Source organism: Aptenodytes patagonicus, chromosome 1 (genome assembly GCF_965638725.1).
Source record: "Aptenodytes patagonicus chromosome 1, bAptPat1.pri.cur, whole genome shotgun sequence".
Classification (NCBI taxonomy): Eukaryota; Metazoa; Chordata; class Aves; order Sphenisciformes; family Spheniscidae; genus Aptenodytes; species Aptenodytes patagonicus.
This window is the reverse complement of record NC_134949.1, coordinates 199,497,348-199,509,626: the sequence shown is the minus strand read 5'-3', so window position 1 is coordinate 199,509,626 and position 12,279 is coordinate 199,497,348. Positions and strand designations below refer to the sequence as shown.

The window sequence follows — 12,279 nt, the reverse complement described above, 5'->3', positions numbered from 1 at the left end:
CAGTATTGCTTTAATGTTTGCTATTACGAAGAATCAATGAAGTGTAATCAGCTGTGTTACTGCAATTTAATTAGGCACAGGAATCAGATGCAACTATAAAAAAACATTTCACCCTAAAGATGTCTCTCACTGTCTCTATCTCAAATTAAGAAAATTCAAGCTTTGTATTTAGGTTTAAAAAATAAAAGCATGAGAGGTCAGAATTTTATTTCAATGCATGAATCCTTTGGAAAACAGAAGTCCAGGCTAGAATTTCTTAAATGACTGTAGGACAGGACTGGCATTTCAAGAAATAGAAATAATAGTTGTTAAGAAAAGTCTGGAATAGTACCATCTGAAAATAATTTATGTGGCAGTATGTTGCCTAAAACATTATACTATCAAATATAAAATTATGCAATACATTTTCTGAAGGAAAAAATGCTTATTAGAAGACTTATGAAGTCAGAGACCAATTGAGATGTTTTTCCAGCAGTACTTCAGTAGGTCCCTACCTTCATGATAACTTCTTAGCATTACTAAATTGTATTTCAAATGGACAACAGAATCATTACGTTTGGTTATCGTTCCTGCAAACCTTTCTAACATACTTAATATATTAATGCATTTGCTTTTATTTTTTGCAGAACAGAGATTTAGCAGTGATAGATAGACTAGTTCAATATAACACAGAAGTTTCTTAAGCTTTTGCCATATTATATATGAACAAGTAACATTTAATTATTAACAGCATTTGTCTTGCCTATACACTTCCACAGTTCAGCTGATTTTGGATGTACAGTTTCCAAATGAGATGATAAAACACATTCTGACATGACGATGAGCAGGGATCAAGTGAATTTTTGGAAATATCAGGGGAACTGTCTTCCTAACTCATTTTTCTGTCTTGATTCTTTTGCTTTTGCATGCACATAAGAACTTGAGTATTTTTAAAAGAAAAGCAGACATCCTCTGATTCCACTTGCCTATCTATATCAGCAAAGTAAACTCACGAATTTTTAACTGTCATGGAAACCAATACCCAGGTATCTCCATTTTGGATTCTTTATGAAAAAGAATGTGAATGTCAAAGTTTGGGGGAGTCATGCATTGCTATTAATCTTATGCTTCAGTATCTATTTATAATAGTTATTTTTTGAAGAAACCTCTCTGTAGAGGTACCTGTAGTATTTTACAGGTGTTTAAACACATAGCCTCCTCTTTCTGTTAGACACAATTAAAGCTAATTTGAAGTATGCTGTATATATTTTTCATCCTATTATTGAAGAGCTCTTCAAAGCACAACTACTGGAGACTATGTCTATTCAGGTGCAAAAGGAAAAAAATTCCTTTGGATCTGTGCTATAAAAGAACATCTTAAATTCTGATACTATCAAACTATAACAGCTACTCAAATTCATCTAATTAAAAATATAAAAAAAGAAGAGACCCTGTAGAACAAAAAAGATAAGCAGCAATTTGTCTCAGTTAAAAGGATGTATTTCAGGCTATTATCTATCACATTACTACTACTAAATATGCTTAAATATTCTCCAGCAAACTCACCTCTTTTTGACGGTACTTAATTGCCAGTTTCAATCTTGCAAGATCATTACCACTTTGTTCTTCTATCAAGCTATTATCATCTCTGTAATTAAGAATAGTTTCCAATTCCCTAGAACTCCGTGTCTGATCCAGGAGATCTTTTGCAAATTGCTTGCATTGCCGCGACAGTTCCTCATACTCCGACTTAAATTCATTTTCGACTTTACTCAGTTCCTGCAGCTCCCAGCTCAGTTGAAAAGCGGTAAGGAAAGGATCCTCACTGGACAAAGCAATCAAAGATGGGCTTGCCAGAGCCTTGTAAATATTGAGTCTGGATCGAGAGTGGCGGAGGCTGTCCACATCAGAACTCGAGACACATTCAACACAGTTACAGCGGACCTCATGTGGTCTTGGCACAGAGACCCCTTTCTGCACAAGGAGCTTTATGATTTCGTAATTGTTGGTGTGGGCAGCCAGAATAATGGGTGTGATATCCGGTGTAAATTCTGAAAACTGCTTGTCCAGAAGCACTGGTGGCACCTGTGAAAAAAAGCAAAAACCCTTACAGGTCTCTTCATTGAACAAGAGCTATAGAAAATTAAGCTATAAATAGTTTACCAGGTAGTACGCTTACTGATAGATCTTTGCTTCTGGCCAGAGTTGAAGGAAACACTTCAAACATAACAATTCAATTAGCTAAAATAGCCTCTTTCCAGTTAATAAATTGCTATAAACAGGGTGTGATTTTTCATAAAACCTGTTTGTACGTAAACAGCCCATGGGTGACGATTCGTTAGAGCAAATGATTAGATAAACAAGGAAGAGTCAGACACAAATGCTCCTGTTGGGTCCCTTGACGTGCCAGCTGTGAGCAAGATGGAAATGCTTTCTCATCTCCCACTGGTTACGCCCAGTTTTATAGGGAAGAGAGAATCATGGGGGCATAACTGTGATTCTCTGAAGGAAGCCGTGAACAGGACACAGACAAGTTAGAGTTATAAAATAAAGTGGGAAAGTAAATGATAAAGAGAAGATATGTTTTCTTAAAGAGAAGGTTGGAAATGTAGCTGTATAGAGAAACAAAGATACCTGCTGTGAAGAGCTTAATGTCTTAAGGCTCAGTTCTACATTCACATGCGCAAACAAACATACTCTCTTTATAGGAAAATGGGGGAGCTGGTAGAAGAAGGGCCCCAAGAGGGCATTTTTAAAGCCTTTTCTGGTGTGCATTTCTGTATTTTCAGTCTTCTGGTATGTTTCTGTATGTTATCAGAAGACTGTAAGGTCTTTCATTTTCAGCTTGTTTCTTTTTTTTACAATACCAGATTCTGAAGTCTTTCCCAAATCAAGACAGCTCATTAGACTAGTATGATGAAGCCATGTAAGTGTAATTAGCCAATGTCAATTAAAAAAAGGTACTGGCATCACCACTTATGGACTGCCTTTGGTCAATACCTCAATAACCAAATACAAACTCAATCCACATCAGCGAGGTGCTCTGAGTGATGCCCCTTTAGGAGGAAGAGAAAAGAAAAACATTTGACTAGAAGTTATCTGAAGGCTAGAGAAATAGATGGCCACTGGAAGGAGGAAGAAGTGTTTAATAGAAGTCTTATGACAGAAGAATGACCTTGTCGCCAGGTGGAAAAAACACAAATAGCTAAGAGGAGAAGTTAATAGGAAACAGGTAAAGCATGTGAGAACAGTGCAAGAATGAGTTGAAATGAGCTACGTTTAGAGCTTTGGGAAGGGAAGGAAAGAAGCGGAGCACAGCATGAAATGCACAGAATCAGGCAGAAACTCAGTGGAAAAGAAAACGATAATGAAATTAAGCTGAAAAGAAATGGTAGTCTGTGGATCTAAATCCATAAATAAAATCCATAGATCATGCATTTTTTTTCTCCCTCTTTCTAATGAAGACAGTGTGTATTTTGTACATTTTTCAGCTGTTCTGCATGTAAAACAGCTTATGTTTGTTCAATGGGACTGTGTCCATGTATAAGAGCTGCTATGTGTGTGGGCTGTAAAACAGGGGCCTGAAGCACTAATTAACTGAATGAGAGAATTACTTTGGGAGGTCGCCACTTATTCATGTAAAATGGGGTGGAGAGTCAAGACTGGAGATCCGGCGTTCGGGTCTGTAATCACACATCCCTAGGGAAACAATCCCTGCCTGGCCATAGCGCATTGCTGACCTCAAGAAGCTGTGCCGGATTCTGAGAAGGTATGTGGAGTCAATGGGCAGAAATCCCTTTTCTCCCTTCCCACACACTCAAACATGCACGCTTAGCTTGGCACTGGGTAAGGCTGGCACGGAGTCCGTTTTAGAGGAGGGCTGTGGGATGCCTGAGCTAGCCCACCCACCCTCACGACCCCATGCAGAGGGAGCAGCTGTCCTCACAGTCCTCCCCACAGGCTTATGGGGGTGTTTACAGCCAGCGGTTGTGAGCCGAGCAGCTCCTGAGCAAGTTCTCTTCTGCCTTCCTCTTCTTTATTCTGAGGTACAAATGAAATAGTGTAGTGTGTGCAGGCACACAGAGAAACATGGGTTTAAAATTACTCAGGAGGTAAGGAACCCAGCTGAGGATATACTGAACGTACGTATGGATGGGGGAGACACTCGGGTACAAGAACAAGCAGAAGGTTTTTGTGCTATGCCCAGTCTCAGCTGCAGTCAGGACAAGAAACACAACCCAGGCATGTGTCTTCTCAGAGGACTCTGGCTATGTCCACACTGCTCTGTCAGATCTCTCGCAACGCTGGAAACCTCCAGGGCACCCCTGGTCATCTGTCACCTCCAGGCTGAACACTGCACAGAGCCCTCCCGGGGATGCCCACGTGCCCAGATTGCTCCATTATTCCTGTCCAGTGTGGACTGGAGTGGACTGGGGCTTGAAATCCATATCTCTTTTCTCACCTGTCTGTGGTGTTAGTGGGGAAAATGAGACCCATTTCCAACCCCAAACCTCACTCGTTACTGTAGAAAAAAAAGAGAGCATGTGTGCACACACACACTTTTCCTGCTCTCCAAATTGCAACTGTGGTCAATGCTTTTGAGGCTAGAAAGAGATTAAAATGGCACTAGAGGCTCAAACTTTGCATTAGGAGAGGTGAACTTTTGGGCCGTCATAGGTCTGAAAAAGGTTTGCAGGGAGGGATGTGTTGTGCTCTGACAGCATCCACCACAACTAGTGAGACTCCCCCTTGGGCCCGGGGTCAGGGTACCAGGGAGTAGAGGAGAGAGCTGCAAGGGCGGAAGACTCAAGGATACAACGCTGTAACTCCAAACTCACCAACTTCTCAGAGTATTCCTCTGTCACCTAGCATGTTATTATCTTTGTACTTTTTGACAGTAGTAAACTAATATTTGCTTCGAGCCCTGCCAGAACTGAAGGCTGTCTTACATGTCATTAACGACAATCTTCTCTGAAAAATTAAGAGAGACACAGCTTCAAACAACATGGCATTACAATGATTGACTTGTACATGGGGTCCATTAAGTCAAAAGCTGCTTGTTTTTCTCACAGCTTATCAAAACCTTTCAACTTAAGGTAACTTAGCTATAAGGTCAATGCACACATTTTGGAATTCATACCATCAGAATTTACCCAAATATAGAACTGTGTATTAAATAATTTCAGCCTTAACTTACAGAAACATTTAAACTTAAAGGGCAAACCCTAAGACTGCAACTTTAATTACATCATGAGTTTAACTCCTGACCCTTCACCTCCTATTTTAAGATTTCCTACTCATTTAAACCAAAGATATACAGAATGCCAAAGCAATAAGATCAAATTATTCCCTTATCTGCAGCATAATGAAGTACTTATCTTTTAAAGTTCTGAGTGCTCTCATGGCACTCAGAATATTTCAACATTTAACTGTTGGTCCAGAGTACTTGCTCTGAAGTCATCAGACTTATGATGAATTTCACTTTCAAAATACTGAAAAATAATTCCCTTTAAAGAAGCCAAAACAAATAACCAGCACACACTGATATTAGCCACACAATCTAAATCTTTGACAGAACACTCACAGAAAACATACGAATCTTCCTTAAATCCTGGGAGGATGGAAAGCTACTAGGTCTTACAGTCACTGACTGTGACTCCCCAAGGCTTAGCAGTATAGTGAATATATTATACACTGTGGAGTTAATATGTCAAGTGTGAGGCTGCTCAAACTTAGAAGGTCAAATGATTTTTGCCTTCTTACATTCTGTTGAAGATTTTCTACTTCAACACTTCTTATAGGGCTGAGCAAAGCAGTTTGGTGATTGTGTATACTTGTATGCGTATCTGTATGGGGATGAGTAGGCAAAAAGAAAACAAAACAGAAAAGAAGAAAGCATAGCTCAAAGTCTGTACACTTCAGTGCTCAAGGACATGAGATTTTTTGTTGCATTCCTTTTCCCTGCACTTACTCTAAGTGGGAATGAGTCAGTCCGACTTAGATACCTAACAATTTTTTTAGATACCGAGTGGAACAACCCTCTTCAATATGTTTTTAAGTTCCCTGTATGGTCTGTGTGAAGAGAAGCCCCTTTGCTATGACAGAAAGAGAAATCTAGGCCAAATTAATGTCAGTTAGGTCTGAGACATTTTCTGTCCCTATGACATCAAGGTAGAGAAATTGATCGTTGATGATCTGTTAGATATCCAGGAAACAGAAAAAGATAACAGTCAGTTTGGAAAAGGAGGAACCGATACCCCAGGTGCATCCATGTCTCCATCTAGATGTCTCATAATGGCTTTCATTACTACAATATCTTAACAGATAGACTGAAAACTGCAGTGCCCATTTATCCACTTTTTAAGTGCAAGAGCTCAGAATCTACGTAAAGCAAATTATTTCTTTGGGTAAATAGATAGCTCGCTTGGTTCTTGTCATTGTTTATTTATTTACAATTATTTTGCCTTTTGCTTGTAAAGAAGAGCAAATCCTGCAATGGCTGCAAGTAGTTAGGTGAATAAATTTCTGAGTCATGTCAATCATGACAGCATGATTGGAGGAAAAGCCTAAAGTAAAGTAAAAAAAGGATATAGAACAGGTAACAAGATGAATACATATGTCATCTCATGCAGTACCACATTATATAAGGAAATTAATATGATAAAGGTGTGTCATCAAGCTCATCAGTTGCGTCAGCACTGTTGCTCTATAGCTGTCATCAGCCAAACACCTTGAAAATGCTGAACTCCACATTTCAGTACAGCCCACAGCATACAAGTTATCCCTATGTATATACAGTTTTCTGATTTACATTCTGGTTTGTTGAGTTCTTCTCTTCTTTGGTTTCATATTATTATATCAGTTGAAGTACATCCTGATTATGATGATGGCAGTAGTTCCACCAGGAAGGACTGAAAAAATCCTCCTACCCCCAACTCCTTTCACATGCACTAAGTCACTGATAAACTACCAGATAACTTGCATAACTTGAAGATACAACTTCAAGATAACTTGAATTCAGTTGTCACACCACTGAAGGGGTCTGTACACAATCAGTCCTGAAAGTCGTGCTGAAACTATCCTCACAAGACTGCACAAACTGCAGGCCTGCAATGGTGGCCCCAGATTTGGCCGAAAGTCCTTTTCCCCGTCCCAAAGTGCTCGCTGTACGTTGCACAGCTGGCATGTTGTTTGGCCGTCAAGCGTGTAAGGCAGGCAAGTGGATAGAAGTTGCCAAGCTGAGCTCAGGGACAGCATCATTTCAGAGCAGCGTGTGTGATACCAGCCATGCAACACCCATCTGGTATATGGTCATTTTCTGCATTCCATAGGCAGCTTCCCTGGCCTCCCTGGAAAGGGTTCAACTTGTTTATTGTCCTTAGACTCATTACATTTCCTAAAGATAAGTACCACACTCTTAATGTGCTACTGAAGTATTTTCTTTTCATTTATAAAATTCTGCCTCCACATCTATTCTTTTTTGTAGGGAACAGATGTATCCTCACCCTTGCTCTGAGGCACTGTAAGTTAATGACAACAGCCTGAGGACTAAATGTAAATCTATGAATGTGCAATGAAATTTTTTAGAGATATTGTAACTTCTTAAGAATGCACACTTCGAATAATAATTAAACATCTGAAATGCTGCCTGTCTAAGTCCAGCAGATAAGATTTCATTACAAATTGTGTCCTTCAATGTTTTCACACCCACAGTTCAGCTCAACGCTGCCAAGCTGTCTAACGCTCGTCTTCCAGATTTCTTTTCTCTGGAGTCTAACCACAAGCAACAGAGATGATAAAAATGGGGCAGTACATATTTGAGGTTAAGTGATGATTATATTTTTGGGTCTTAAATAAAATATTAAATCTTAAATCAAGTGTGTTTAAAGAATTAAAATATTGGTTCTTATATAAAATATATTAAGAACTCAAATTAAAATTCTAAATGCTAGACACATAAGGCCATAACACCTCCCTCTTGTGCTAAATTATAGGATGTGGTTCACAGCAGAATGAAAAGACTGACTAGCCAAATTGAAATCCTAACCACAAGTTGAGACTTTGTGGTGGGAAGGTTTCTTTGGGCTGCAGCTTTGCGATGGAAGTATCTTCTGTCAAATTCCAAATGATATTATGAATGGAAAAAGTGGTGGATTCTTGAGGGTAAGAAAAGAGATAAATCTGACTTCAGGCAGTAACAGCTGGACAACTTATCTGGACCCCAGGACACAAGTTTTGTTACGAGTTCTGCCAGTAACTCTAGGTCGCCTAGGCAGACCAACTCGTTCTGCTTCTTTTCTCAGCTGGGTACAGTTTTCTGAGCAAATGTTTTATCAACCCAGGATATAATTCCAGTTATTAATTAATGTCAGGAAGATATAGCAAAAAATAATATTTTAAAAATCTGATATTTCTGTGTGGACATTTTTAAACAAAAGATTCTGGATTCTTTTTATTTTTTAATTTTGAAACCTTGCTTTATTCCAAAATTTGCCTATAATTTAACAATGAAAAGGACCAATTCCCACAACATTTTTTTTTCAGATCAAATCATTATGATTATACTATTTTATTATTACAATTCTAACTGTTAATTTTATAAAATATCTCTAATATTTTCATAAGAAAATATTATCTTTCAAGTCAGCCAAGGAAGGTGTCTAACAGAGAGGAGCTTTGATAAGCAACCCAAAACAGATACCCAACTTTAGCTATCTAAAATTAGGTAAGATTAACCCTCCCCTTAACATACAGCCCAACAGAATTTATTCAGCAGACACAAGCCATATGCTGAACTAGCTCAAAACTCAATGGCTCTGCTATCTCATGCTAATACTAACACTAACCCACAGCTAACCATAGCTCATGCCTCCGAACCTGTACTGCTGGGATACAAGGTGGATGTTTTCCAAAAGAACTGGCCAATTCTGGCCAATTTTCCAGGCTTTGTGAGAAGAAGGTACAAACAGTTAATGCTGAACGTGTTCCCTTTAGGAGTTTGCTTTTTGTCTATCTCCTATTAGTAGGGCAGGGACCTGCCATTTGTGCCTCCTTGCAAGCCCTTCTCAGTGTATGCAACATGGGCCATAAATATTTCTGAGGATCAGGCCTAAATAGCCTTATTTGCTGCTAATATGCATTATTGTTAGCAAAGGATAACTTCCCCCCAGTTAGTTAGAAGAGTGTTTTATGCAATATCATGTCCATTTATTTTGCTGAAAATTTACTTTCAGCTTTGCTGGAACATGACTAGGAACAGGGATGTTACCATAGCTAGCACAAAATCCCTGTCACATTTAACGAGGCTTCAGTGCTTGTCTTCTTGTGTATATGGGAATTTTGCAAAGTTAAATTTACAAGTTTGAGTTATTTTCATTCTATTTTTTTCCAAGAACAAGCTGAGTTTTCAAAACCTTGGAGTTTTTTATCTTTTTTTATCAGTTACACTTAACCTAGCCTAAGATGTGAGCCAATGGTTTTCTAATGCTTTTTCATGCTCCTTCTATTACAGCTGAATCAACTTGTGTGTCACAATAGTCACAGCATGGACTGATGACTCCCAGTCTCTGTGCCAGCCAGATTGCACAAAAGGCATTAATGTTATATAGTGAGAAAAAGAATTACAATAGCATTTAGCAATTCTCTGAAACCAACATCACTTTTCTAAACAATGAGGATGACTTGCACAACTGCATGGTACAAATGACGGTATATACTTAACACATCTGCAGAACATTCCAGCCAAACAGTGTAAAAGGATTCAGCAATAGAAGCACTGGATGGCAGGAAGGAACTTGTCAGAAGGTCTTGTTTGCCCCCTTGAACCCAAAGTATGGTAACTCACCTAGATCAATCCCCACAAATATTTGACCAATCTGTTCTCAAAGCCCCGCAGTGGTGGGTGGATATGTTGCACCATTTCCAGACAATGTTTCTGATACTTAATTTGTTTTAACTTTGTGCAGTTTAAGCCTATAATGTCTTGTTCTATAAAATGTGTATACAGAGAATACATTATTTCTCTCCTATAGCTTCAGTTTTCTCTTTAAAACAGTCTTATTCCTTCACACTTTCCTTATGGGGAATATTTTCTAATTTTCTGAACCTTCTTATTTCTTTCTGCACATTCCTTACCACTTCTGAGTATAACAGAGGACAAATTCATGTATATCTTATCATCTGTGCTCATTCTGATGTGACCAAATGCAAATACTGACTTTTGCACAGTAATATGATATTGTCCAGCCTTTTTCTGTTAGTCTTGTTTTAATCCCCCCTGCAGAACTGTTATCTTAATTGTTTTCAATTCCAATACATACTTGGTTGATTATTTCTGCTTACTTAGAACCTTACACTTTTTCTTACTGAACTGTTTTATTCTTTACAGAAATAATGTCTCTTGTTTGCCAAAACCATCCTGAATTCTAAGTGTGTCCTGCACAGCCTTGTGATCCCCCCAGCTTTGTGGCGTCTTCAGATTTAACATGCCCTCTCTCTATTTCACCCTAAATGTCACAAATTAATATGCTGATTGGGATAGACGCCTGCGGAATCACTTGTTTCATCCCTCTGTTTGATTCATTCGTCCTGTTTCACCGAGTACTGTTGGCAACTACTCTGCGTGTGGTTTTCTTAGACTGTATTTTGAGTGACAGTTTTTGAAATCGTACAAAACTAAAGCTATATGACATGTACTGCTTTTCCCCAACATACAGAGCTTGCTATCTGGTGGTGAATGAAAGTTATATTGTTATGACAAGGCTTGTTCTTGATAAATCCTGGTAGGCTGCTAGTTATGTCTATGCTTTCTTCTAGGTGCTTACAAGCAGTATGTTTGATTATTTTCTTCAGGATCCTCCCTGGTTTGAAAAAGTATTGATTTCTTTTATTTGAAAAAGGAGAATAGAGAATGGAAAGGAAATGCTGTAAAATGAATTTATAACAGCTTCCAGATAGAATCAGAGGAAAAGATATCTGATTTGGGACATGCATTGGTTGGGTGTGACTGAAGACAAAAGGCTTCAGCACTTTATTTCTCTTTTTCTCCTCCCTGTATCTCTGGGAGCTGATCCAAAATACAGCCTGTACACAAAAGTGGTCATTTTCAATTAATGTTTTCCTGTGAGCATTATTAGCGGATGGATATGCCCTTCCTTCAGTCAATGTCAATAGTTTGAAAAAGGGTCTGAAATGACTTAAAAGTAGACACTCAATAAAAGACTGTCAGGATATTTTGAATTTGTTTCCAGCTCTGAAACTCATACCTGCTCTCTCACCACATATCTTTTTGAAACTAGGTAGAGAAGAGTTTTTCAAGTAAGAATTCTGGGCATTGCTTGAGTGCTCATAATGAAAAATGAGAAGCAAACAGTGTTGTTTTCACTCAGGGATAGTGAAAGAAGAAAATTAATATGGTTTGAAAACATATGAGAGCTAAGAAAGAACAAAGACCTTATTATGGAAATGATTAAAGGAGAACTTGAATTATTTTTGTCGCATCATAATAAAGCTCATAAACGCCTCTCTCAAAGTTTGCAATATATATATCTCTCAAAGCTAAGCCAATATTGAAACTTCCTGAATGTTCAAAGTAGACCTAGTGGGCTCCTTCCCATCTAAATGTTTTTAAATGGATGCATAGATACTTTTCTCAAACACAGAATGGTTCATAAAGGCAAAATCATCTTAGTGAAGTTTATGTCTGACATTCCATTTCCTGAGAACCCATGTCTCCGGTCTGATTAGAAAAATGTGGAAAAGCTCTTGCTTTTCTGTTTTTTTTGCCTTCTCCCAAAATGGCTCCAATAGTTAGCTGGGGAGGCAGAAGAAAACTGGCTTGCTTCTCCAGTGAGGTCTTGAGAGAAATGTTAGAAAAAAGAGTTCTTAGAATCTGAGCTGGATCCTTTGTTTTACCCTGAGCTTCGTGGATCTAGAAACAAGAAAAGGCATCCCACTGGCTAAGGAATGAGAAAGATGCTTTTTGTAAAGGAGATTTTGCAGAAAGAACAATAACAGATTGGTGGCCTCTCTAGGTATCAACAAACTGTTTAAGAGATACGAGCATCTCAGAGGGAAGGGTGGGAATTAGCTAAACTTCTTTACAGCTGATTGCAATTATTTAGCATTGCAAAGTAATTTATCTTCACGGCTGGGAAGTAAATTTTGTTTCTGAGAAAATTAAAAGAGTTATACTCTCAAAGAACAAAGTGGGAATCAGGCAAATTTGCAAAACACTTGAAGAAAAATGCTTCATATATTTTCAAAATATTATGAGAAAGGAATACACCCGACTCGCACAGG

General features: G+C 38.4%; 1 protein-coding gene across 1 annotated transcript in view; it reads right to left on the bottom strand.

Annotated features, from left to right (window-relative positions):
• TRPC4 (transient receptor potential cation channel subfamily C member 4) overlaps positions 1–12,279 on the bottom strand; it is a 172,213-nt gene that overhangs the window by 76,241 nt on the left and 83,693 nt on the right. The window contains exon 3 of the mRNA XM_076354478.1: positions 1,546–2,064. Within this exon, the coding sequence (XP_076210593.1) occupies positions 1,546–2,064 (519 nt within the window). The remainder of the gene's footprint in view (positions 1–1,545; positions 2,065–12,279) is intronic.